Source organism: Marmota flaviventris, chromosome 2, assembly GCF_047511675.1.
Source record: "Marmota flaviventris isolate mMarFla1 chromosome 2, mMarFla1.hap1, whole genome shotgun sequence".
In the NCBI taxonomy this organism is placed as follows: Eukaryota; Metazoa; Chordata; class Mammalia; order Rodentia; family Sciuridae; genus Marmota; species Marmota flaviventris.
Window position 1 is genome coordinate 125,773,315 of NC_092499.1, and position 27,272 is coordinate 125,800,586.

General features: G+C 37.5%; 1 protein-coding gene across 1 annotated transcript in view; it reads right to left on the reverse strand.

The window, feature by feature from the left end:
• Gabrg3 (gamma-aminobutyric acid type A receptor subunit gamma3) overlaps positions 1–26,883 on the reverse strand; it is a 600,453-nt gene extending 573,570 nt beyond the window's left edge. Inside the window, exons 1-2 of the mRNA XM_027926108.2 lie at positions 26,831–26,883; positions 21,279–21,427 (exon numbers count right to left, since the gene is read on the reverse strand). Coding sequence (XP_027781909.1) covers positions 21,279–21,427; positions 26,831–26,883 — 202 coding nt within the window. The remainder of the gene's footprint in view (positions 1–21,278; positions 21,428–26,830) is intronic.
• Positions 26,884–27,272: the final 389 nt, after the last annotated feature.

Here is a 27,272-nt window from a genome sequence, read left to right on the forward strand (position 1 = left end):
GTAAAGGGAATTTGTGAAAAAAAGAAAAAGAAAAAAGAAAGTTGCCAGTACCCAATGATCAGGCAAGCAATATAAGAATTTAAGTAAACAGCCAGATTCATTAGTTTTATTTACAGAAGCCACAGTGGCCTGCCAACTTCTAGTACAGCAGAATCCAGGCCACTATACTCTGGATTCTACTTTTCATTAAATCTCTGAGTGATTATCACTCAAAAGATTCCTATCCCATTTATATTGAGAGAACAAAGAAAAACAATCATATTTGGGGAATTAAAATTAAGAGCATGTGCACATACTTTGAGTGATAAAAAGTATTCACCTGAATATGCAATCCAAATGTTCAGACTATTAACAGTTAGCCACTGAGACAGCCCAACACAAAAGTCCCTGTCATGTATTATTCCACTTTATTGTGTGTGCAGAATAGAAAAATCTATAGTGACAGAAAGTAAACTAGTGGCAGCCAGAGACTGGGGACATTGGAAGAATAAGGAGTCACTTCTAATGTGTGGTGGGAGTTCTTCTGGAGTTTTAAGAATATTCCAGAATAAGTAGTGAGTGTGGCACCGTTTACAAATACACTAAACCATCACTTCACTGTACACTTTAAAAAGATGCATGTTATGTGAATTAAATTTCAATTTTTAAAACAGGAGTCAGTCATGGCTTTTAGCATTTGGGGTTCATTTTTAGCCTTCTAGAATAAACACTGATGCTAAATATTTAGTGACTATGTGCTAATAATGTATTTTATCAAGTTGATACACATTTTCAATATTTATTGTAAATGTAATTTTTGTGATTTTTAAAATGTATCTAAAATATTATTGCTTAGCTGGATTCTTCTAAATGACCCATATAATGGAAATGCTTAAATAATCTCAACTTTCTCCCAGCATCATAGGTAATAGTAGCTGTGATATGTTTAATGATTATTTGTATTATTCTCTAGAAAGAGAAGATGAAAAATAGATACAATTTACTAAACATGCTTTTCCAAGATTTTGCTTTTGGAAAATATATGAGTAGATAAAGCCTGAAAGCCCTGGGACAGAAGAAGAGTGGTCAGCTATGTAGGAGACCAAATATGTTATCCCCTTTCACCAGCGTTCTTGTTCACTATGCTTACGCTTTTGCTCTAGAATAGAAAATACTAACAGAAAACACCACTGAGTGTCCTCAGGGTGTGAGTCCAGGCAGTAGCCTCCAGCAAACTGTGTCACATCTTGGGTCTGAGTAATGTGATGGCCAGAAGGTTCTGAATTCTTAAATAAAATACTGATTATTTCAAAACACTTGTTTTGTTGGAAGATTAGTTTTATTGGTGGGAATATTTTAAAAGTTGAAATGTTTTTATTGGTATGGTTGGGAAAGGTAAAATTGTTTCTTTTTTTTAAAAGAGAGGGAAAGAGAGAGAGAGAGAATTTTAATATTTTATTTTTTAGTTCTCGGCGGACACAACATCTTTGTTTGTATGTGGTGCTGAGGATCGAACCCGGGCCTCACGCATGCCAGGTGAGCGCGCTACCGCTTGAGCTACATCCCCAGCCCTAATTCTTATGTCATCATTTTAAAATGGCTATACCCCACACATACAATAGATACTACACAATATTGGTTACTGGTCTATAGTCTGGATCTGAAGTCCCCTAAAGGCACATGTGTTAAAGGTTTGGTCCCCAGTCCAAAGTGGTATGGAGAGGTGGTAGCGAAAGCATGGGAAGGAGGAGCCTTATGGAAGGTCCTTGGGTCACTGGGGCCATATCAGGTTCTCAAAGGGATCGTGGGACACAGTCTTCTCCCTCTCTTTGCCACCTGGCTGGGGACGTAAGCTATTTGGCTTGCCATATGCATCCTATTATTATCCAGTATCCCCCTCAGAGTTCTAAACACAATGTGTCCACCTGATCATGGACTGAAATCTCTAAAACCATTAATCAAAATAAATCTTTAATTGTTATAAATTATTTAACTAACACACTAATTCATAACACCCAAATACCCTCTAAACTGTCTACTTTGCCCTGACCAGATCCTAAAAGGCTGAGTAAAGGTACCTACCTGTCTTCAAGGGAAAGTCCATCTTGCTCCCAGGTTTTTTGTTGTTGTTGTTGTTCATTTGTTTGTTTGTTTTTTGTGGTTCTGGGGATTAAACCTAGGGCCTTGTCCATGTGAGGCAAACACTCTACCAACTGAGCTACATCCCCAGCCCTTGCCACTACTTCTTAAATTAGTCAGTTGGTTAATTCAGGCTCAAGGACTGCAGAATCACATTATCCCACATTTGCCATTCTTCCCACAACCTATATGATGCTTGTTTGGAAATATAGGGAGATAAATATTAAACCACATGAGTACAACTAAACTAACAAATGTACACCCCTGTCTTTGACAAAGATGGCTTAATAAGGAGTGTCCCAGTAAGAAAGTAGCTGAAAGGAAACACATAAATCCTCCTGCTACTCCTAAATTAAACCCCTCAAACCAGTGACTAAGAGATATAAGGTCCTGCAGAGAAATAAACAGCTTGCAACATCAAACTCAGCCACGACGAAGGACACTTCAGTTCCCACTCAAGATGGAATAATGGGAATTAAATTCACTTTCTCGCATGAAGCAATCAAAACTCAGAGAAAATATATGAAACAATGGGGCAGGGGATTAGCAAGGATGGTGGAATGTGATAGAAATCATTATCCAAAGTACATGTATGAAGGCATGAATTGGTGTGAACATACTTTGTATACAACCAGAGATAAGAAAAATTGTTTTGTATACATTTAATAAGAATTGTAATTATTCCACTGTCATTTTTTTTTAAATCAATAAAAAAATGGAGTATTAGGCAATGAAAACAGTGGTCACTGGAATTGGAAACAAGCAAAATTAGCTCTACAATTACCCAATAATATTACTTTCAAAGTTTCTGGCTTGAGACTCACAGCAAGCCACTCACACAGAGTTCAGTTGACTCCCCGAGTTTAGGGGATGAAGTTCAGAGTTTAAGCAGACCAAATCAATGATAAACGAAACTCAGAAAAGGAAAGAGCTCTGCAGCGGGAATCACAGAGATCTAAAGAGGACCCTTCTTGGGAAATCAGTGCAAGTATGTGAGGAAGCCACCTCAAACCTATGAGAGAACAGTGTTCATAAGATAGAGTGAAAACAATCATAGTGCACAGGGATTTGTATTGAATACTCAGGAAAACCTTGACTCAGTAGTGGAAAACTAGTAGCCCTAGAGTCTGCTAGAACACATCTCCAGATCTGCTTCCTAAACTTAAAAGGCAAACTTCAGAGGAGGAAATTGCTTCCAAGTAACTTAATTACACCTCAGAATGACAATCAAAAATATTTGTAAGGGGGATCCAAGATGGTAGGCTAGAGGGAGGCTGTGACCTGGGAATCAAACAGTGGGAATAATGTTTCTCTGTGATCTCTGTTTCTCAAAAATTAGAGGATCCCTGACAGCTGCTCCCATGCAGGAATCCCAGCTGCCGTGTCTGCACAGGTCCCCCAGCATCAGCGCCCACACAGGGCCTCCAGCCACTGCTCCAGGGTGGACCCCTATGTACTAGCATGGGGCTCCCCAGGTCATCTCCATATTGAGATACTGCAACCACTGCCATAGTCCCCTTAATGCAGGAGCCAGCACCTGAGGACACCATACAGGGTCTGGAGACAGCTGTCTGCCACAATACTACACACCACAGAGCTGCATCTCCAAACACACCACCCAACACCATCACCTGGCCCACTCAAACACCTCATCTCTGAAAGCAGCTGCTTCCATCTTGGTATGCCTTTGCCGCCATCTTGGGTTATCCTTTCTACCATCATCATCATCTTTAGGTGGGGGCAACTCCTAGCTTGGCACACCAGCTGGGCCTAGAAGTAATATCTGAGGACCCCCAACTCCTCCATCTTCCCTGTAGCCACTAACCCAGCACAGTGCTTGCAGCTATGTGGCTAATCCGTAGCTCACAAAGCCTGGTCCTGATCTGCCTGATACAAAACAGCTCTTGGAGACAGGTGTGCAGGCCCCAGAGCACAGCTCACAAGACCTCAGGAGAGAGGTTCCTGATTGTGAAGTAGAAATGGAGGCGGTAAGTGAGATATAGTCTATAGACTAAATTAGAGACCAGGAATAGTGAGGTCTATAGGCAATATAAGGAGATAAGACCAGATGCCCACATCACACAAACAGGACCCAAAGGAGATCCTCGGGTTGCAATATTCCAGTGGGGAATGGAAAGTGCTATACCCCACCTCGAAGAGTTCTGCCTCCAAGACCAAACCTCCCACCCAAATAACCTTCACCATCCTGAGGGTGGAGATACCAGCAAACAACAGACAGCCCCACCTACAGGATGAGAGGGAAAGCAGGAAAGATACTGAACTCCAACAGAAACAATCCTTTCATTTTCCTTTGAGATTTTTTTCTTTTCTCTTTTTTTCCTTTCTCTCTCTCTTTCTTTTTTTTTTTTTTTTTCATTTTGTTTTGTTTTCTCTCTCTTTTCTCGCCCTCACATTCCCAACATTTGTGAAACCAAGTACTTTTCATGCTTAGGTTACTAAGGACTGGGTTGTCTGAATAGTATATTATAGTTTGTTGTATATTCTTTTATCTTCTATTTTTTTCACTTTTTCTCTTTCTTAATTTCTGTGTTTGTTTGTTCTTTGTATTCTATCTATTGTCTTCCCACTTACTTGTCTCCTCACAATCTCTTTCTTTCCTTTCTCCTGCTACTAGCCAACTTCATTTGATTCTTCTTTCACACTTCCTAAGATCTAATAACTCTCTATATCATCACCTCCTACCTCCTTAACATCTCATCCTACATCCCACCTCTGTTTCTCTTTGTTCACCATGAGAAACTGTGGACGTTTTTGCAAACCAACTGTTTATATTGTAGATGATAACTGAATTTACAATTTCTGTATATTGTGACAAAATCATAAATGTCTCAATAGAAGCTATTTGGTTTAAAGCTGTTTATTGTTTATATTGGAATCTGTTAATAATGTTCTCCCCCTTAAAGGAGAGGTATTGAAACCCTGCATGGACACTATAAGCCTATAGGGTAAAAACCGTAATACCTTGGATCCACAGTGCTAGAAGAGAAGACACATGAAAAAACAAGGGAAGAAAGTGGCCCAAACAAACCAAAATACTATGTTATTAGAATCCATGGCCAACACAACAGAAAAAATTATAGAGAAGGAGTTCAAGATGAACATTAAATTATTTGGTTAATTAAAGGATGATATAAGAGAGCAAATAAAGGCAGCAAAAGATCATTTTGATAAAGAGCTACATAAGAAAATAATAAAGGAAGCAAAAGATTACTTAAGTAAGGAGATAGAGATTCTAAAAAAAAATCTTTGAAATGAAAGAAACAATAAACCAAATTTAAAACTCAATAGAAAGCAATACCAACAGATTAGATCATTGGAAGACAAAACCTCAGATAACAAAGACAAAATCTAAAATCTTGGAAAGAACGTTGACCACACAGTGAAGATAATAAGAAACCATGAGCAGAACATTCAAGGATTATGGGATGATATAAAAAGACCAAATTTAAGAATTATTGGGATAGAGGAAGGCATAGAGCTTCAAACCAAAGGAATGAACAATCTATTTAATGAAATAATATCAGAAAATTTTCCAAACATGAAGAATGAATTGGAAAATCAAATATAAAATGCCTACAGGACACCAAATGTACAAAATCACAACAGATCCACACCAAGACACATTATAATGAAAATGCAAAGCATACAGAATGAGAAGAAAATTTTAAAAGCCACAAGAGAAGCGAGAAGATCCTGGAACAACATATACCAAGCTGTGAAAGAAAATGAATGCCAACCAATCTTATATGCAACAAAATGAAGCTTTAGATTTGATGATGCAATAAAAACCTTCCATGATAAGCAAAAGTTAAAAAGAATTTACAGGGTCAGGGTTGTGGCTAGTGGGAGCGCTTGCCTAGCATGCATGAGGCACTGGGTTCGAACTCAGCACTAATAAAAATAAACAAATTAAATAAAGTGTGCCCACCTAAAACCAAAAGAAAAGAGAAGAAAAATTTACAGCTAGAAAGCCTGCACTACAGAACATCCTTAGCAAAATATTCCATGAGGAAATGAAAATCAGCCAAGAAATGTATTACAATAAAAGAAAAAAATCAATCAAAGGAAATACCACATCAAGTTAAATGCCAAAAATAAACAAAAATTTCCGGGAATAAAAATCATTTCTCAATAATAACCCTGAATGTTCATGGCCTAAACTCACCAATCAAAAGACACAGAATGACAGAATGGATCAAAAAAAAAAAAAAAAGACCCAACAATATGCTGCCTTAAAGAGACTCATCTCATAGGAAAAGATATCAACAGACTGAAAGTGAAAGGTTGGGAAAAAACATACCACTCACATGGACTGCAGAAACAAACAGGGTTTACATCCTCATCTCAAATAAAGTAGACTTCAAGATAAAGTTAATCAAAAGGGATAAAGAATGATATTTCATACTGCTTAACGGAACCACACATCAACAAGACATAGCAATTATAAATATATATGCCCCAAACAATGAAGCGTCTATGGTCACCAAACAAATGCTTCTCAATTTCAAGAGTCAAATAGACAACACACAATAATACTAGGTGACATTAACATTTCAAGAGTCAAATAGATCACAATACAATAATACTGGGTGAAATTAACATGCCTCTTTTGCCTTTGGATAGATGTTCCAAACAAAAGGTAAACAAAGAAACTATAGGACTCAATAATACAATAATAATTCAGACTTAACAGACATAGATAGAATATTTCATCCATCAATCAATGAATAAACTTTCTTCTCAGCAGTATGTGGATCCTTCCATGTACTGATAAAACAGACTATATACTATGCCACAAAGCAACTCTTAGCAAATTCAAAAAAGTAGAGATACTACCCTGCATTCTATCAGAACATACTGGAATGAAATTAGAAATCAATGATAAAATAAAAAAATACAAGCTACTCTAACACCTGGAGACTAAATAATATGCTACTGAATGAACAATGGGTTGCAGGAGGCATCACAGAGATTAAAAAATTCTTAGAGGTAAATGAGAACACTGATACAAAATATCAAAATCTCTGGGAGACTATGAAGGCAGTACTAAGAGGAAAGTCCATTGCCTGGAATTCATTCCTTAAGAGAAGAAAAAGTTGAAAAATAAATGACCTAACATTAATCTCAAAGCCCTAGAAAAAGAACAAAACAATGCCAAAAGCAGTAGAAGACAGGAAATAATTAAAATCAGAGCTGAAATCTATGAAATTGAAACAAAAAAATTGAAAATTTGACAAATGAAAAGTTGGTTCTTTGAAAAAGATAAATAAAATTGACAAACCCTTAGCCATGCTAACAAAGAGAAGGAGAGAGAAAAATTACTAAAATTCACGATGAAAAAGTAAATATCACAACATACACCACAAAAATGCAGAAGATAATTAGAAAATATTTTGAAAATATGATTTGCCCAAACTGAATCAGGATGATATACACAAGTTAAACAGATCATTTTCAAGTAATGAAATAAAGACACAGAAGTCTATAAATAAATAAATATTGAAAAAAGGAAGTCTACCAATCAAGAAAATCCCAGGACAAAATGGACAAAATCGGCTGAGTTCTATAAGACCTCCAAAGAAGAACTAATATCAATACTCCTCCAATTATTTCATGAAATAGAAAAAGAGAAAACACTTCCAAACTCATTCTATGAGGCCAAAATCACCCTGATTCCAAAAACAGACAAAGGCACATCAAAGAAACAAAACTTCAGCCCAATATCTCTAATGAACATAGATGCAAAATTTCTCAATAAAATTCTGGCAATTGAATACAAAAAAAAATATTAAAAAGATAGGGTACCATGATCAAGTGGGTTCATCCCAGGGATGGAAGGTTGGTTCAACATACAGAAACCAATAAATGTAATTCAACACATCAGTAGACTTAAAGATAAGAATCATATGGTCAGCTCAATAGATGCAGAAAAAGAATTAAACAAAATACAACACCCCTTCATGTTCAAAACACTAGAAATAGCAGGAACATATCTCAACATTGTAAAAGCTACCTATGCTAAGCCAAGACCAACATCATTCTAAGTGGAGAAAAAAATTGAAAGCATTCCCTCTAAAAACTGGAACAAGACAGGGATGCCCTCTTTGACCACTTCTACTTAACATAGTTCTTGAAACTCTAGCCAGAGCAATTAGACAGATAAAAGAAACTAAAGGGATATGGATAGGAAAATAAAGAACTCAAACTATCACTATTTGCCAACGACATGATTCTATACCTAGAGGATCCAAAAAATTCCACCAGAAAACTTCTAGAACTAATAAGTGAATTTGGCAAAATAGCAGGATATAAAATCAATACCCATAAATCAAAGGCATTTCTGTACATCAGTGACAAGTTCTCTGAAAGATAATCTAGGAAAACTACCCATTTTACAATAGCCTCAAAAAAAACTTGGGAATCAACTTAATGAAAGAGGTAAAAGACCTCTACAATGAAAGCTATAGAATGCTAAAGAAAGAAATTAAAGGAGACCTTTGAAGATGGAAAGATCTCCCTTATTCTTGGATAGGCAGAAATAGTATTTACAAAATGACCATACTTCCAAAAGCACTATGCAGATTTCATGCAATTCCAATCAAAATCCCAATGACATTCCTCATATAAATAGAAAAAACAATTATGAAATTCATCTGGAAAAATAAGAGACACAGAATAGCCAAAGAAATCCTTAGCAAGAAGAGTGAAGCAGGTAGCATCATTATTCCAGACTTGAAAATAAACTATAAAGCAATAATAACAAAAAGAGCATGATATTTGCACCAAAATAGACTTGTAGACCAATGTTACAGAATAGAGGACACAGAGACATACCTACATAAATACAGTCATCTCTTATTAGACAAAGGCACCAAAAACATATTTTGGAGAAAAAATAGCCTCTTCAACAAATGATACTGGGAAAACTGGAAATCCATATGCAGCAAAATGAAATTAAGCCCTGATCTCTCACCATGCACAAAACTCAACTCATAGTAGATTAAGGACCTAGAAATTAAACCAGAGACCCTGCACCTAATAGAAGACAAAGTAGGCCCAAATTTTCATCATGTCAGATTAGGCCCTGACTTCCTTAATATGATTCCTACAGCACAAGAAATAAAATCAAAAATCAATAAATTGGATGGATTTAAACTAAAAAGCTTCTTCTCAGCAAAAGAAACATCAGTGAGGTGAATAGAGAGCCTACAGAATGGGAGCAAATTTTTATCACAAACACACATCAGATAGAGTACTAATCTCTAAGATATATAAAAAAGTCAAAAATCTTAATACCAAAAAAACAAATAACCCAAATAATAAATGGGCTAAGGAACTAACAGACACTTCTGAGAAGATGATGCACAATCAATCAACAAATATATAAAAAATGTTCAACATATCTAGCAATTAGAGAAACGCAAATCAAAACTACTCTAAGAATTCATCTCACTCTAGTCATAATGGCAGCTATTATGAAGACAAACAATAATAAGTTTTGGTGAGGATATGAGGGAAAAGGCACACTCATACATTGCTGGTGGGACTGCGAATTGGTACAACCAACATGGAAATAAATATGAAGATTCCTTGGAAGACTTGGAATGGAACCATTATTTGACCCAGCTATCTCAATCCTCAGTTTATACCCAAAAGACTTAAAAACAGCATACTACAGGGACACAGCAAATCAATGTTTATAACAGCACAATTCGCAATAACTAAATTGGGGAAACAGCCTAGATGCCCTTCAGTAGATGAATGGATAAAAAAATGTGGTATACATACACAATGGTATATTATTCAGCATTAAAAGAGAATAAAATCATGGAATCTGCTGGTAAATGGATAAAGTTGGAGAATATTATGCTAAGTGAAGTTAACCAATCCCAAAAGAACAAATGCTGAATGTTTTCTCTGATATGTGGATGCTGATCCATAATGGGGATGTGGTGGGGAGGACATGGGAGGAATGGAAAAACTTTAGATGGTACAAAGGGAAGAGAGGGAAAGGGAGGGGTCATGGGGTAGGAAATACAATGGAATGAGATGGACATCATTACCCTGAGTACATGTATGAAGACACGAATGGTGTGACTCTACTTTGTATAGAACCAGAGACATGAAAAATTGTGCTCTGTATGTGTACTATGAATTGAAATGCATTCTGCTGCTATGTATAAAATTAGAATAAATAAATAAACTTTAAAAAACAAATAAACAAGAGCTTAGAATGTGCAAAAAAACATAAAGATAGTAAATTAAATGAAAAATATACAGAAGTGATAATACAGATCCAAGTAGAAATCAATGAACTAGAAAACAGAAAAATAACACATAGTCTGAGGGTTTGTGTGCTGGCTTCTGTATTTTAAAAAGCACTTTTTTTCATTAGTGCACATTATATAGAAAAATGTTTTTTCCTGGCATAATCATAAGTATTTACAACATATTTTAATCATATCCATCCCCCATTCACCTTCCCTTCCCTTATCCTCTACCTGTTCTCCTTCCTTTTCTCCAATAGTTTACTTTATATTTTCATGTTTTCTTCTTTTCTCTCCTAGACTCCACATATGTGATAAAACCTATGATGCTTGTCTTTATGAGTCTGGTTTATTTCACTTAACACGATGATCCCCAACACCATTCATTTTCTTATCAATGGTATGATTTCATAATTCTTTATAGCTGAACACTATTCCGTTGTGTATCTACATCACATTTTCTTTCTCCATTCATCTGTTGACTGGTACCCATACAAACCTCTCCAGGCAATTCTGGTGCTGTGCCAGATCTGTAAGCTGCTAAACTAAAATTCCTTTAGAATCCCTTCATAGCACAATAATGTAGGAAACTATATTCTTTGTTTCTACACTGTAATTTGTGCCTGTGTGCATTGTAATGCTTTCTAAAGGGATCTGGAAAATATTGTGAATCCAGATGTTAATTGTGGAGTGATGAAAGGCAGGTGAACAGAAGTCTCAAGCTAAGACAAAGCTTTTATGATGGCAGAGCAATCTAAGAGCTCTCTTCCAGCTCTCATGAACCAAACTGAAAGAGGAGCCAAAACAGTGTGGGTCTGGAAATAACGGAAGGTGAATACCCAAAGTGGCCTCAACCGCACCCTGGGACGGGAGTGATTACTTGTAATTCTTACAGTGGGGCTTGGATGCAGGTTTAATTATCCCTTTAGAGACAAACCTAAATGGGGTTCTCACTGTGAATCTGCTGGTAACTGGTGGGAAAGCCCATGGACTCTTTCTCCCTAAAATGCTGTCTAATCCACATGAAGCTATTTTGCTCAATTCCTGGACTAGTCATGAACAAACAAAAAATATATCATCTGTTATTCTATAAACAGAATGGAATGTTCAAATCAAGGCCAGTCACTAGATTATACTTAGGAACATGTGACTAGAGTGGTTTGCCAAATCACATATAAGGAAAAAACAAATTACTTATGCAATGAGTTCTCATTATACATTCCCTATAAGAAAAAAATCCTAACACAAATGATTAATGAACTGAACTGTTGGATGGGCTCTAATGCACAGGATTCAACCTAGATAAGAGTACCATGGCAAAATCCTAAATGCTAAGGTGTGTTTGAAGGACCCTTGCCCCATACCATGGGGAATGCACAAAGAAAGGTCACCTGCCAACAGGTATGTAGCTGAGGTCTTAACCCAGCGGCCTGAAGATGCCTAATTAGTCTCTCATAGAGATGACAGTTATAATTTCTCCATAAAATTGATTCTCCACCTCCCCAATGCATTTGAATTAACTTTGTGGGAGAATCAGTTAACTAACTCTACAGTAATAGCTTTTACTTCAAGCACAGCAATTAAGAATGTCTGTTTCCTCTCCTCCTACATCTGTTCTGAGAGTGGAGTGAATACATTTGAATTATTTTCTGGATATACAGTAATTGCTAGAAAATGACAACTCACCCGGCCGTATGGTAGGCTGTGCATTTTATGGGAAGACTAACCAGGCTAAACTATATGTACAGATTGGCATGGTTACCTGATGTGCATGGAAAAAGGACAGGCACGTTGGACTTGAGCTAGCTATAAGGTCATCCCACAGTCAGCAACAAGCCTGGGCAACTGGTTGTGAGCTATCAGTGCCAGTGGATGCAGGGACACTAAAATATCTAGTGCTCTACCTTCAAACTCCCTTTTCCTCAAACATACAAGCCCTTACACTTCATTTGTATTTGTCCTTCATTCTTTTGAATAAAAACATTGGTTTACCTATTTTTCTCCCATCCTTCCCCACCCCCCATGCTGGGGATCAAACTCAGGGCTTCATGCATGCTAGGCAAGTGTTCTAACACTCAGGTCCACTCCAGGTCCTCCTGTTTTTTTTACAATATGAAAAGAGTAATAATGAAGGACAGTGGTCTACATCCATGATCAATCATAAAACTTAATAAAACATTTGATTCTCTGCACAGCTCTCTTTTTACACATTTCAGAATTCTCTCAAATGAATTATCCCAACCGACACTCTCAAAACCTGGTGGCAGGACACAACAGGAGTGTTCCATTTACACACACCAGGATCAGCTCAGAAAGAGCAGGGAAGGGTGGCTTTCTCTTTTTTTCACTGGCTAATCCAGTTCTCTCTCAGAGAGATTACATCTGTGACCAGTATTTCTGAAGTGTTCAGCTTAGAGTTGATGGCAGCTCCACTATGCTTATAATTTTTCACTGAAAGATATCAAAGAGCTGCATAAAAAAATTGTTGAAAACTATCTCTCACTCATACTTGGAATCAAAAAACATTGATCTCATAGAAGTTGAGAGTGGAATAGTAGTTACCAGAGATGGTGGTAGGAAGGATGGGGAGAGGTCAATGTGAACTAAGTTACAGTTAAAGAGAAATAAATTCTGGTTTACTATTGCACAGCAGGGTAACTAGAGATAGCAGTAATGTACCATACATTTCAAACACCTAAAAAGGATTTTGAACATTTTCTCCACAAAGAAATAAATGTTTCAGGAGATAAATCTGCTTACCCTGATCTGAACATTTCGCAATACAGTCATGTACCAAAAAACACATGATGCCCCATAAATTTTTACACTTTCTATGTATCAACTAATTTCTGTAAATCATAGTTTAAGGACCACTTTTTATTTATTTGAGGTGCTTTAAAATACATTATCTGCAACAAAACTCACTCCTGACCTACTTGGGTATCATGGCACCATTATTTGGTCATTTTCTCTTAACCCTTTCCCTTCCAGGAATACAACTGTGCTGTGGGCAGGAGCTTCTGCTGATCTTCCCAGTTGGGATGTAGCTGTGTCACCTCAGTTCCCCTGAGCAAATACCTGGGTGTCATGTCCAGCATTGGCAAGCCTAAAGAAAAGCAGTCCTGAAGGGCATCTCCCTCCAGTGTTCTGATTCAGATGGGGTAGGTGCGTACCCCCAGAGCACCTCAACTCCTCACACACGCAAAGAGCTTCCTCCTATATAGGATATTTCTTCATTTTGTATTTAGAAATTTTAACTATTCTGGGAAGATACACTTTAGAAAAGCCCAGGAAAGAAGTGCAGATATGCAAACACCCAAGTCTTCTGTCCATGGACATATCCACGGACATGGCCAAGAGAAGATTATTCAGATGTTCAGCCTGAATTAAGCAAAACTGTCATTCACTTCTACACATTGTCCATATCTCCTCAGAGCATTATCCATTCACCTTTAAAAACAAATACATAATTTATCATTTTTCTGAACATGATGTATTTGGCACAGACTGTCCAGATAAGAGGGAAGGAATTTGTATTCTCTAATAATCTGTATACAGGAAAGTGGTTTCTTGAAATCAGAAGAGAAAGAAATTCTCTGATTTTCTGCAATTCTTTTATTAAAAGGTTTTTTTCTCCATCAGCCTTTCCCAGCTCACATGACAAGATCTGCTCTATAGACAAATGACACCCTGCATGACCCTGAACCAGTTAAAGGACATGGCTTTAGCATTACTTAAAATGATGGATAACTAAAGGAAGGGAACTGAAACAGATACATCCATAATTTAAAAGTTGGTTGAGGAGATAGAATAGCTAGGAAAGTAGCAAGTATTTTTAAAACATAATGATCACAATTTGTAATATAAAAACTCATTAGAGGCTTCCACGCAGATACATTACTTCCACGCAACATCAATGAAACTGCACAATTCCTTCTATTTATTGTTAACAATAACAGTGATGAGACATTTAACATACTTCCTGATGTTGGACCTTGGGGCTGGCATTGGACTACATATGTCGGGATGTGGCAATGTATACAAATGCATTAATAATTAGGAAGTGGGAACTGTGTCCTCAAAAAACACAAGGACAAATTCTTGGCTGGGAATTTTAGAAAGTAAGTAATAATGTTGTAGAAACAAGTTCTGTGATCACACCACATCATATCATCCTCAAAGCAGCACTTCTAACTTTGTTCACCCTCTTGTAAAAATGAGGAAAGAATGGTAGAAGAAACAAGGGAGTGACTGCCTCTTGATGTACCCAGTGGGGAGGTAAGCGGGGGACAGGTTTTGAAGGAAGAATCCGCCTAGGAGATGACAGCAAGGCTTAAAAAAAAAAAAGGTACAAGAGAGCTCAGTGAAGAAGTGTGAGACACAGGCCAGACAACAACAACATTGAGGGTCCAGATGAGGGAAACAAGTTTGGTGTGCCTACACACCAGAACATGTGATTCAGACTGTCTGGAAATGGAAGTGCAGAAGCCAGGAAGAGCCAGATAATAGCTTGCTTCTTTGCATCATTAAGGGACTTGGACTTTATCCTAGAAGCAAAGTAGAATTCTCAAGGGTTTCAAATTAAACAGACTTAACTGACTCCAAAGTGGGAGCGCCAGTATCTACTCCTAAGCACTCTTTGTAGAGCCCCCCCCCGCTTTCCTACACTAACAGAAGAACACAAGTGCAGAAAGCATCCAGGTTACTACCCAGCTTCCCCACTGTCCCAGGCCCAGTATAGGGCTTGGGGCAGAGACAATGTTCAGGACACACTGGATGACTACCTGATGGAGCAAATAATGATAAGGGAGATGAGCAAATAAACTGGTAATTACCATAAACTAATGATAAATCAATTTGAGCACATTATGTAAATATAAGTTCATGGTACCTTGATGAGAAAGCATGATGGTTAGAGCAAATAAACTTGATTTGAAAAAAATCATGAGAAAAGGAATTCAGATATTTATGGGAAGTTTGCCTTAAAGCACAGCTCTTCTGAGTTATAAAAAAAATGGTGTCTAATTCCTTTACCAAGAGACCTGTTTTTTGGCTATTATTGTTCTCTAATTGAATATCTGCAAGTTGTTGGATTCTGTTAATCAGACACTAGCATTCAAACAAGATAGGAAGATGTATTTTGAGAGGACTCAGTGATGATGAGCTTTCATCAGGCACTCTGCTGCCCCAAGGACCATGACAATGTGCATGGTGGCACTTTAAAGTCAGGAAACCAAACAGCAACAGCATGCTTTATGGATTTATATTTAATTGTTCTTTTAAAATCTCTTTCACTCAGAAAGCACAAGTCCCTTCTCATATGTAACAATGAATTACAAGAACCAAGTGACAGCATGTTATTTGGATATGGATGCTGTTTTATTTGGAAAATTCACAATTCTTCATGTGCACATTGAGAAAATACCGTGGTCTTCCATTATCTTGCCTTCTTGTGGTCAAGGACTGTCCAAAAGTAGGTGAGTACAGTATAGTAAGATTATTTTTAAGAAAGAAAAACAGAGACTACATTAATGTAACTTTTATTCCAATATATCATTATAATAATTTTAATACTAGTTATTGATGTTATTGTGCCTAACTTATAAAGTGAATTTTACCATAGGTAGGTATTTAGAAGAAAAAGCATAGTATGTGTAGGGTTTAGTACCACATGAAATTTCAGGAATCCAGTAGTAAAGGGTCTTGGAATATATCGAGTGGATAAAGGAAGATGGCCATAAAATCTCTAGAATTATGAATTCTGCTTGCCTATTTCATCTTTAAGAACCTTAGTAATCTCCTTCCAAGTTTTCCTCTGTGTGTCGAGTTGGGGGTTACCCTGTTTCTTAATAGGCTTGCCTTGTGTATTCTATAAATAGTGCAGTGGATAAGTGATCTTGCTGCAGTCGGAGAGATCAGTGTTGGAAGCTGAGCTCACTCGTTTTCTTCCCATGTCCAATTTTTCCACCTCAGAATATGAACGTAAGGCACTTCACTGCATCCTAGCACACAAAGAGCAGAGTACCAACTAGACTAAACTTGCCCACAAATGAAGAGTGTTTCTTGCTCAGATTTGTTCTAATGTCAAGTATATTGTCTGACAAACAGTGATGAAATTAGTAACATTCTCTAAATCATCTCAACTATGTGAATGAATAATAGCTGCACACTTTTCACACTGGATAGACTTCCTTTATGATTTTTATGGGAAAAACTGATGACAATTGAATTTATGAACCTTCTATAATGGGAATTGAGATGCACCACTCACTAAATAAATGTTTTAAAGCTGGAAGGAAGGTGAGGAGTAATTTAGTACCTCTCATTCATTGTACAACAGAGGGAACTGAGGCACAGAAAGACATTATGACTTCTCCAGTGTTTACTATAATTTGCATGCATTCTTAAACTCTCCCCACACTACCCACAATGACTTTGAAATTTTATGCCTTTTGGAGTCAGCGTAATTCTAGGTCTTGTTATAGGTAAATTGGAGTCCTGGGCTTAGAAAATTGGAAGGATGGTGTGGCTATATAGTATGAACATTGGCAAGCTTATGTGCTGTAAATGAAATAAAGCACCATGGAGAAGAAGAAACAAACCGCAGACTGGGAGCATCCTATGAAAAATAGAACATATCTTGCAATCCCCATGTTTCTCACTACTCTCATGAAGACGATGTAGAGCTATACCTGCTTGTGTGCACCAATTTTCTTACAGCCAAACACAGTATTCTTATTTTGAATTAGAAAGCATTTTTCAATCAAACAAGTGTTAATCTATCAAAACAAACAATAGAAAACGAGGCAGAAAATAAACAAAGACACAGAAGAACTTAACACTTTTCAAGTGCTCTAGAACATTCACCAAGATTGGTCATATCCTGGGCTATAAATTATATATTAACAGGTTGAAAAAAAATGAGCTTTTATTTAGAGTATGTTATTGAATCAAAATGGAATCAAAATAGAAATCAATAACAGAAAACAAGATAATTCCAAAATTTTGAAAAAAAATTGTTTCTAAGTAATCTATGTGTTAAGGGACAAAAATCTTGGGAAATTTTTAAAAATACATTGAAATAAATAAGAATAAAAATACAACAAATCAAAATTTCTGGAATGAAGTTAAAAAATGCTTAGGGGACAGTTTAGAGAACCAACACTTACAAAAGAAAAGAATGTCTCAAATCAAGAATCTAAGTTCCAAATCAAGTAGAAGACCAAGCAAGCAGAAGAAAGAAAATAATAAAAAGAACAAGATTTAATTAAATGGGAACATTAAAACAACAGAAAAATACTGAAACAAAAAGTTGATTCTTTGGAAAGGTCAGTGTAATAAGCTTGTAGAAAAAATGAGAAAAGATGATGCAAAGTACCAAGATTACAGATAAAACAGGAGGTCATAATATGCCCAGCAGCCATTTACACACAAACTTGACCACTTCAAAGAAATTGACCAATTCCTTGTAAAGCACAAACTACTGCAACTTAACCCAATATGAAATTGATCATTTGAATAAACTCATTATTGAAATAAATTTGTAATGGAAATTGCTCCCAGAGAAGGCATTTCCTGGCCCAGAATGTATCATTGGCAGTCTATCAAACATTTGAGGAAGTAACACAAACCCTTACATGACACAAAATATGTTCCAAAAAACAGAAGGTGAGGGAGTACTTCCATACATATTTTATGAAGCTGGTATTGCCTGGCACCAAAACCAGTTTAAAAAAATAAAAGAACAAAGAAACCTATAGACCAAAGTCCCTCATAAACAGAAATGCAAAAATTCTTAATCAAGTATTAGCAAGTATTTGCAAACAATAATTCAGCAAAGAATGAAAAGAATTTTTTTAAAACAGTATGACTAAATAACATGACCGAGTTTATTCCAGGTATGTAATACTGGTCATGTACTGGAAAAAAAAAAAATCAATCAATACTATCCACCCTGTTAACAGGCCAAAGGAGAAAAAGAAATCACATGATTCTTTCAATTGATACAGTAAAAGCACTTGGCAAATTTCAATACTCATTCATGATTAAATAGATAAATAAGTCAGAAAACTAGTTATTTAGGAAAATTTTTCAATTGGACAAAGAACATATACAAAATACCTCCAGCTGATATCTTATTTAGTGTTGAAATACTTACACTTTGCTCCTAAGATCTAGAAAACAACAAGAATGTCCCCTCACCTCAGTGCTATTTATCATAGTGCTGGAAGTTCTAGCCAGTTAAGTCAGCAAGAAAAGGAAATAAAGCACATACATATGGAGAAACAAGAAATAAACTTCTTATTTGCAGATGACATGATTGTATACATAGAAAACCCTAAGAAAATCTTCAGAAAAAAAAATCCTAAAACTAGCAAAACTCCTAAACTTCAGCATGTCAGAAGATACAATATCAACACACACAAAAATAATTGCATTCCTGTATACCTGCAATGAACAGAGGAAAAATACAATTTGAAAATACAGTACCACTTACAATCACTCTAAAAAATAAAATACTTTGATATGATCTAATAAAATATTTTAGAACTCATGTAAACCACTGATATAAGAAGTTAAAGATGATGTAAATAAATGGAGACAGATTATGTTCATAGATTAGAAGACTCAACACAGTAAAGCTGTCCAGTTCTTTTCAAATTGACATGCAAAGTTTCAACACAATTCTCACCAAAGTACCAGTAAGATTTTTTGTAGATACAAACAAAGTTATTCTAAGATTTATATGGAAAAGCAAATGTACTATAAGAGTTAAAATAATATTGAAAAGAGGAATAAAGAGAATAAATTACTCTATCCAATTTCAAAACATATTGTACAGCTGCAGTAATCAAAACTGTGGGTACTAGTAGTGTGGCAGACACACAGACAAACAGAACAAAATAGAGAACACAGAAAGAGCTCATACTAATCAAGCCATCTGATTTTTGACAACTGCCTAAAAACAATTCAACAAGGACAGTCTTTTCAACAAATGCTTCTGGAGTAACAGGAGATTCATGGGGCAGAGGGAAGATAATAGATCAAAACCTCATACCTTTATTTTACATAAAAATTAACTTCAGTAATGATTTACAATGTAAAACAGAAAAGGATAAAATTTTACAAGAAAATCCTAGGAACTATAGCTACACGAAGAGTTCTTAGACGTTAATCTAAAAAGCATACTCCATCAGCAGAAAATCAAGAAATTAGATTCGTCATAAATATTACAATCTTTCCTCTGTGAAGGAAAGATCCTGTTGAGAGTATGAAAAGGCAAACTACAGAGAGGACTAAGGACTCATATCTGGAAGTCTCAATAGAGCTCTCAATATTCAAAAGTAAAAAGACAAATAAATAAAACCAAACAATCCAACTTTTAAAAGGGCAAATAACATGAAAAGACATTTCAATCAAGAGGATGTGCTCACAACAAATAAGCACATAAAGAGAGTTCAATTCCACTAATAATTAGGGAAACACAAATTAAACCACAATGGGATATTAACCTATTAAATATCATATCTAATACAGCAGCTAAAATAAAAAATGGTGACAATGCCAACTGCTGGAAAGAACACAGAGACGTTGGATCCCTCAGATATTGCTGGTAAGGATGGAAAAACAGTCCAACCACTTTGGAAAAGAATGTGAGGGTTCCTTGAAAATAGAAGTTGAGAGTAGAATGGGGGTGACCAGAAGCTGGGAAGGTGGGATGGAGGGATAAATGGGGAAAGGACATGTTCTATGGTTTAACTGGTAGGAATAAGAAGTTCTCATGTGCTTTTACATAGCAGAGTGACTATAGATAACAAGTATATACCATTTATTTCAAACATCTAGAACAAAGGATTTTGAATGTTTTTACCATAAAAATATAATATTTAAAGAGATTAAGTTTACCCTGATTTAAATATCACACAAAATACGTGTCAAAACATCATATGGAATCCCATAAGTATGTATTTTTTGCCTCTATATGAATCAAATGTATGATATGTCAAGATCATTGTATTGTCTTGAGTAACCAATAATAAAAAAATAAAGTTTTCAGTGAACAAAATTTAAAAAAAGAGAATAAATTGAAAAAAAAATACAGTAATCATAGCAATTATACTCCTGGGCCATATCACAAAGAATAAAATCTTATGCCCACACAAAAATCTGCATACATGTGGACCTATCATTTTACTTATAATAGACAAAACCTAGAAACAACCAAAATGTGCCTCAATTGATGAATGGATAAACAAACAATGGTACATCCATGCCACAGAGGACTATTCAATGACTATAATAAATTACTGATACACAAAACTGCTTGAGTGGATCTCAAAATTATTTTCTGAATGAAGAAAAGTCAGGGGCAAGGAATATAGCTCAGTTGGTAGAGTGCTTGCCTTGCATGCACACAGCCCTGGGTTCAATCCCCAGCACCACCAAAAAAAAAAAAAGTCCAACTCAAAAGGTCAATGACTCCATATACTTAACATTCACCAGATGACAAAAATATCAGAGTGGAGAACAAAATAGGGGCTTGTGTTAGGAATTTTAGGAAGGAAGGGAGGTGTGACTATAAAGTTACAGCAAGAGGGAATCTTTGTGGTCATGAATTAGTTCTGCATCTTAATTTCAATGGTCATCAGACAAATATATATGTGATAAAATGACAGAGAACCACACATAGACACATCAGATCCATGTTAAACTTCTGGTTTTACTATTATACTATAGTTAGGAATTGTGTGATGAATACAGAAAACCTCTGTGATATCTTTGCAACACTTTGTAAATTGTATAATTATTTAAAAATAAAAACTTTAAAGTTTCATAATAGTGTTTCCTATTGCAATAACAAACAATACTCACTTCCAATATCCGGCCTCAGCTTTTTATCATATTCTCTTAGCAATTTGTTAAGAATAAGAGTTACATCAGTGTCTTGGGATTTTGGAGCCAAGACCCACTTTTGGTTTGATGAAGAATCTTCATATTCATCCTCTTCCACCTTTCTGGACCTGTAATAGTAACACAAAAATGTGACATATAAGTTGCAGAAACAGCAGCAGGAAGTGCCTTAAGTTTATCCTTTACAAGTACCACTGAAATGGGTAGAAAGTTCCCAGTTCCCTTATTCCAACCACTCACATCAACTACAAAATTTAAAAAGTAAAATGAAGTACACATTAGAAAGAATTCAACAGGAAAAATGCAACTGCTACTAATATGGCATAATGTTTTCATTACATGTCACAAGACCATTCCCTGTCCATGTTAAACTACAGCCACTGTGACAGGTAAATTAATGTCAGAATAGTCAATAGGCAATGGGCCATCCTTGAATGCATCTTGAGAAGCTCCCAAGGTCAAGGCACTAACCTTCCAGGATTTGTCAGAGTTCACTTTATCATGTTGTCTCCACTTCCCACCACCAAAATCTCATTCTACTTGAAGGTGAGAATAAATTTTGCAGAAGGGACTCATTAAAAATAGTTGGTTCTGACTATGCTTTTCTTGGAAACTGGAATCTAGGGCTTGAGGTAGGCATGCAGACATTCTGAGGTATCTTGCTTTACCAGCACTCTTGCCAGGGACAACAATCAGAAAAATGGTTGGTGAATATCCTCTGGCAATTTTACATGTTTAAGTAAAACACAAACTGATTCATTTCTTGAACATCAGGCTACAGAGACATTAGGGATAAAATTTAATACGTCTTCCACATCTTGGGTTCTTAATAAGTGGATCCCAATGAATGCTTGGGTGTCTCTGCTTGTTTTGCAGGGATGAACATGGAGATTCCCTCTCCCAGCTGATAAACACCGACAGAGTAGTTGAATTCAGAGGCCTCAAGATGACAAGCAAGTTTTCTTAGTGAGTGAAGCCATCTCAACCACACAACCATTTGGGCTTGGAAAGCACAGTCTCTTCTGCCCTGAAGCAGCATTTACTTGCAGGTGGGCTGTCACTGGCTGGCAGGAAAGCTTGTAAAACAAACCAATCACCTCCTTTCCAGTTTGTCAGTGTATGTGCCTTGACTATTTTCTCCTTCACAAGAGAACAAAACACAGAAGAGAAAACTGCATTGAGGTGGATTTGTCCTGACTGGATATAGGCTCATTTCTGTTCATATTCTCAGCCAGGAACCAAAAATACCAATGCTACATTAGGGCACTTGGGCTCTGGGAGATGAGTTTCCTGAAGTGAATATTTAAAACTGACTAAATGATCTATAGTGAACATGAAATTAGTGAAAATTATAAACATTTTAAAGTTCAACCCTTCTAAAGTCTTCAGAATCATATGTGTATATACTGTAATACATAAAATGTATATATGCATGTAAATGAGTCTTTTATGAGTATTAAACCATATGGTAGACCAGAGCAGTTTTCAGATACTCTAAACCTGGATGAAAACAGTTGTCTCTCCTTATATCCTGCAGGACTCCTACAGATATCAAAATAAGGGGATGCTCAAATCCCTCATATATAATAGCATCATATTTGCAATAATCTCCAGATATATTAAATCATCTCTAAATGACTTAAAGTTAATAAAATATAAATGCTATTTATATAGTTGTGACACTATATTATTTAGAGAATAATGACAAGAAAAAAATCTGTATGTGTCTATCAGAGATAGTTTTTTTTCCAATATATTCAATCCATAGTTGATTGAATCTTCAAATGCAGAATCCCTGGATATGAAGGGCCAACTGTAATATGTTTATGAGATGCTTATAATGAATATATATCATTTCTTGTAGAATGACTTCTTGAATTCATTCTAGGCTGATCTTAAACTGTAATTGTATTTCTTGAATACCTATTTGCCACAGGTCAAAATAAAACATCCACAGAAAATATAAATTGCTGTGGATTTTTATTCACACTGAACACTCACCATCAATAAGAATTTATAACATTTAGGACATATATTCAGTAAGGAATAGACTAAACTGGGAGCAATGGTGCATACCTGCAATCCCAGTAATTCTGGAGGCTGAGGCAGGAGGATCACAAGTTCGAAGCCAGCCTCAGCAACTAGGCAAGATCCTAAGCAACTTAGCAAGACTGTTTCAAAATAAAAAGAATTGTGGAAGTGGGTGAGTGGTTAAGCGCCCCTGGGTTCAATCCCCAGTGCAAAAAAAAAAAAAGTCAACATTCATAAGACTGATTTTTTAAAATAAAAATAGCATTACAGAATGTTAAATGTTATTATAAGATTTTCGTGTTATCAGGGGCAATATAAGGAACGTAAATTTTTATCATCTTGCAAAAACAAAATGAAGCGTGGTTTTACACAACTGGAAGCCAAGCATTGCCCACAGGATCTGGCAAATCATTTCAGATTTGGAGACTGTAGAAAGATGTTTGGAGACTGTAGATGGTGTTTGAAGACTGTAGAAAGAGGGGTAACTCTCCTGGTGGATCATGCACAACATTCTCAGGACACCTTTCAACTCAGTCACATGCATTCCTCTCTCCCTCGGCCATGTCTCTCTCCTTTATTCTCTTTCCCTTTCCTCCCTGCCACCTTCCCCACTACCCACCACTACAGAACCAGATTATGGTCTCTAGATTCTGCTATTTTCTACGGCCTCACTGGTCACATGTACACAGATGGAGCACACTCACCGGCTCCTCCTCATTACATACACAGCTTTAGTTTCTGAAATTTACTTTGATCTACTTCAATAAGAGGTATTATAATGAGTCTAATTCTCCCTCTAGTGGTGGTGAGAGGGTTTTCCTAAAATTGCATAAGCTTCTTCCTAGTGTCCATGGCAAGTGGAAGTGGGGGAACTGAGAAAGGGAAACTAGAAATGTTTTGTCTCACCCTTTCAGGAGGGACAGTCAGGCCTCCAACTCTGAAGCTGAGTGGCATAATGCATAGTCCGGGCAGCAGGAGGGGCTTTGACCCCTCAGCTGCAAGCACTGTGCTTCTCCTGATCCTGAAAATGAAGCCTTATACTGCTCAAACCAGACCTCCCAGCCCCACAGGAAAATTCCTGCTATGATAAAAAACAAATCTCACCTCAGTGGACCTACAAGGTGGATAAAACAGAACTTTTCTGTCTTTCTGAATTCTGAGTGAGTTACATATTATCTTTATGAACATTTTGTTACTTGGATTGTGGGATCTTCAAAAAAAATCACTGAAATTCACTTTAAAAATAAATCAGTGATGTACTGTTGTTGTCACACAACTGGTCAGTGCTCAGATGTTATTCTCATGCCATATACCTTCTCTTCATCCAGAAAGATAGAGGCAAAGTATGAAGTATTTTTAGACATTGAAAAGAGCTACTTAACCTCAGAAAGTAGGTAAGCATCCTTAAGGCATCCTCAATGTCCAGGTGTGATTCAGTGTGTTTTACTGTATAATAAATTTACCAACGAGGGGCTGGATGGGGAGCCCCCATAAACTCAGAGAGTTACTGATACACCAAGCACAGGGGTCAGAATCTTTTATCACAGAACTTCAACTCTAGGAAAGCATGCCAGAATGTAAATGAGAACACTTTCAGAATTAATAGCTATTTTGAAAGATGACACAGGGCATCAGATTATTTTACATGTCTGTAAAACCCAAAGAACAAAAGCCCTTTTCATAGGAGAGATGCATGCAATAAAATTAGTATAAAATTTAGACTTTTTTTTTCCCCAAATGATGTGCAATCATGACTAGCAGGTTGGGAATTCAGATAAAGAACATATGAAAATCAGCAGTACATTTGCCTTGGCCAAATGAAAGGATTCAGAATCCTAAGAGATTTTATGTGTGTTTGGGAATCCCCAGAAACCTGGCTGCTAACAATCAGATATTATGATATCTTCCTACTGAGCACAATGGATAATGAAGAAAATAGGCAATTCTAGAATGTTCATCTATAGATCTAATAGTGGATTACCTAATGCTAAACTACAGGTCACTTCTTTGAATTGGTGACAATAGAAAGGTCATGTAGATGTGACTCTTGGCATTTAAGTTGTGCCCAATGCTATCTACCTCCAAACAGACTTGTCTCCAGGCACAGAAGACTGCAAACACCACATTTCCATGTGTCTTACCAGTCCCCTACTTATAAAGGAAGAAACTTAGTCTGAAAGGTTCAAGGGGTGCTCTGCCTCATTGAGAGTGCTGTCTATGAGTCATCAGTGGAGTTTGCCTTTTACACACAGAACTCAGCAAAGACCAGTGGTTTGAAGGAGAGGGCCAGGGTTTTCTTCCCGCATTTTTATCAGAGAGAGAAAGAAAAGAGTACCCTTCAGATTTTGTAGAATTTATTAATGTGTGTTCCTAGTTCCTTGTTATTTCATAAATATGAATGCAAATGCAAGACCTCCTAAGCTGCAGAACTTGTGACCCACCAGAAAGCTCTGCAATTCTCTGAAATGGACAAATGTCACAATTAGAGTGTTTGGGGAATAGAGGTGTGCTGTGATTCCTAGGGTTAGTGTAGGGGAAGAATCAGGGAGCTGCACTGATTTTCAAAGCGCAAGATAGTCTGCAAGATCTAGCCAGAGATTCAGGCTTGGAGACAGATTAAACCATACCCAGAATTTCTAGTGTGTTTACAGCAACAGGGCTTAACCCTTTGGATCCTGCTACCTATCTACCCTCCTGAGCCCTTTCCATCTCTTCCTGGAGGGTTTCTAAACTCTCATTAGCTGACTGATGTTCTGGGAGGAAGACTAAGGGTATTTAAGTGGAGATCATTTTTTATATTACTAGTTAGAAGATTTAATAGCAATGTCAATATGCTTGCTTTATTGGGATAGGTGTATGCTTTTTTTATGTGTGAGAAGCGGCTGATCTAGAAGGGCAGTGTGTATGTTTTGAGTGTCTGCAGGATCTGGCAGGGGTGTACTTTTAGAGAAGCAGAGCTCTAAGATGCCCACCTGGCCCCAATCCCTCCACTTCCCTCCAAACCCCTTAGCTGGTGTGGTCTAAACCGGGCAGCCAGGAAACCACCATTCCTGGGGTCCTGGAAATTTTCAGAATGACGGAATTGATTGAGAATGTCGGTCAATGCCTGTATAAGTCCCTGGAACATTTGGGATGGAGACAAGAGGTAGACAAGGAGATAGATGCGGTCAATGCCATATAATCTTGTTTATCAAACCCCCTTAAAACCACCAGATCCTAAAAAAGGAAAAAAGAGTCAATTTATTTCTGAGTCTCCATATTTCCGGCTGAAAGGGGCTGCAGCCACCCAGCCTGGAGAGGCAGAAGGCTTTTCTGGGGATAGATGGGACAGGTGAGGTGCGGGCTGACTTCCCTGTCTCCGTGCCGCAACCTAGCCGACGGCCCGGCGCAGCACGGACTCCGAGCCGGCAGACAGCGCCCCCCGCCGCCCTCTCGCCAGGCTCCGGGCCTCCGGAGGACGCTGGGGACCCCGCGCAACTTACCGTGCATGCAAGCCCGAGAACAAGCAGAGGAGGAGGATCATCTTCGGGGCCATGGTGTCCTGGAGCTCGGGGTGTAGGGTCCCAGGCCTCGGGCTAAGGCTGCTTACTCCGGAGCGTGGACTTCGTCTCCACAAGCTCTTCCCTCGCTCGTCGCCTCCGCTGCTGCTGGCTGCTGCGCGACAAGGGCTCCGGTCCACTACAGCGGGACAGGTGTCTGCTCCCTCTGCTAGCCGCGCCCCCGACGGCCGGCGGGTGTGCGCGCGGCTCCGCGGGGCGCACACTGAATGCCAGGCTACCGCGGCGCGCCAACCCCGCCCGCGCTCTGGCGCCGGGTCTGCGCAGCCGGGTGGCGGGGGAACCTGGCCTCGCAGTCTCTAGTCCCCACGCGGCGCCGCCCACCCCACCGGGAGCCAAGAACCAGAGCCAGGCGCTGGTGCCTGGC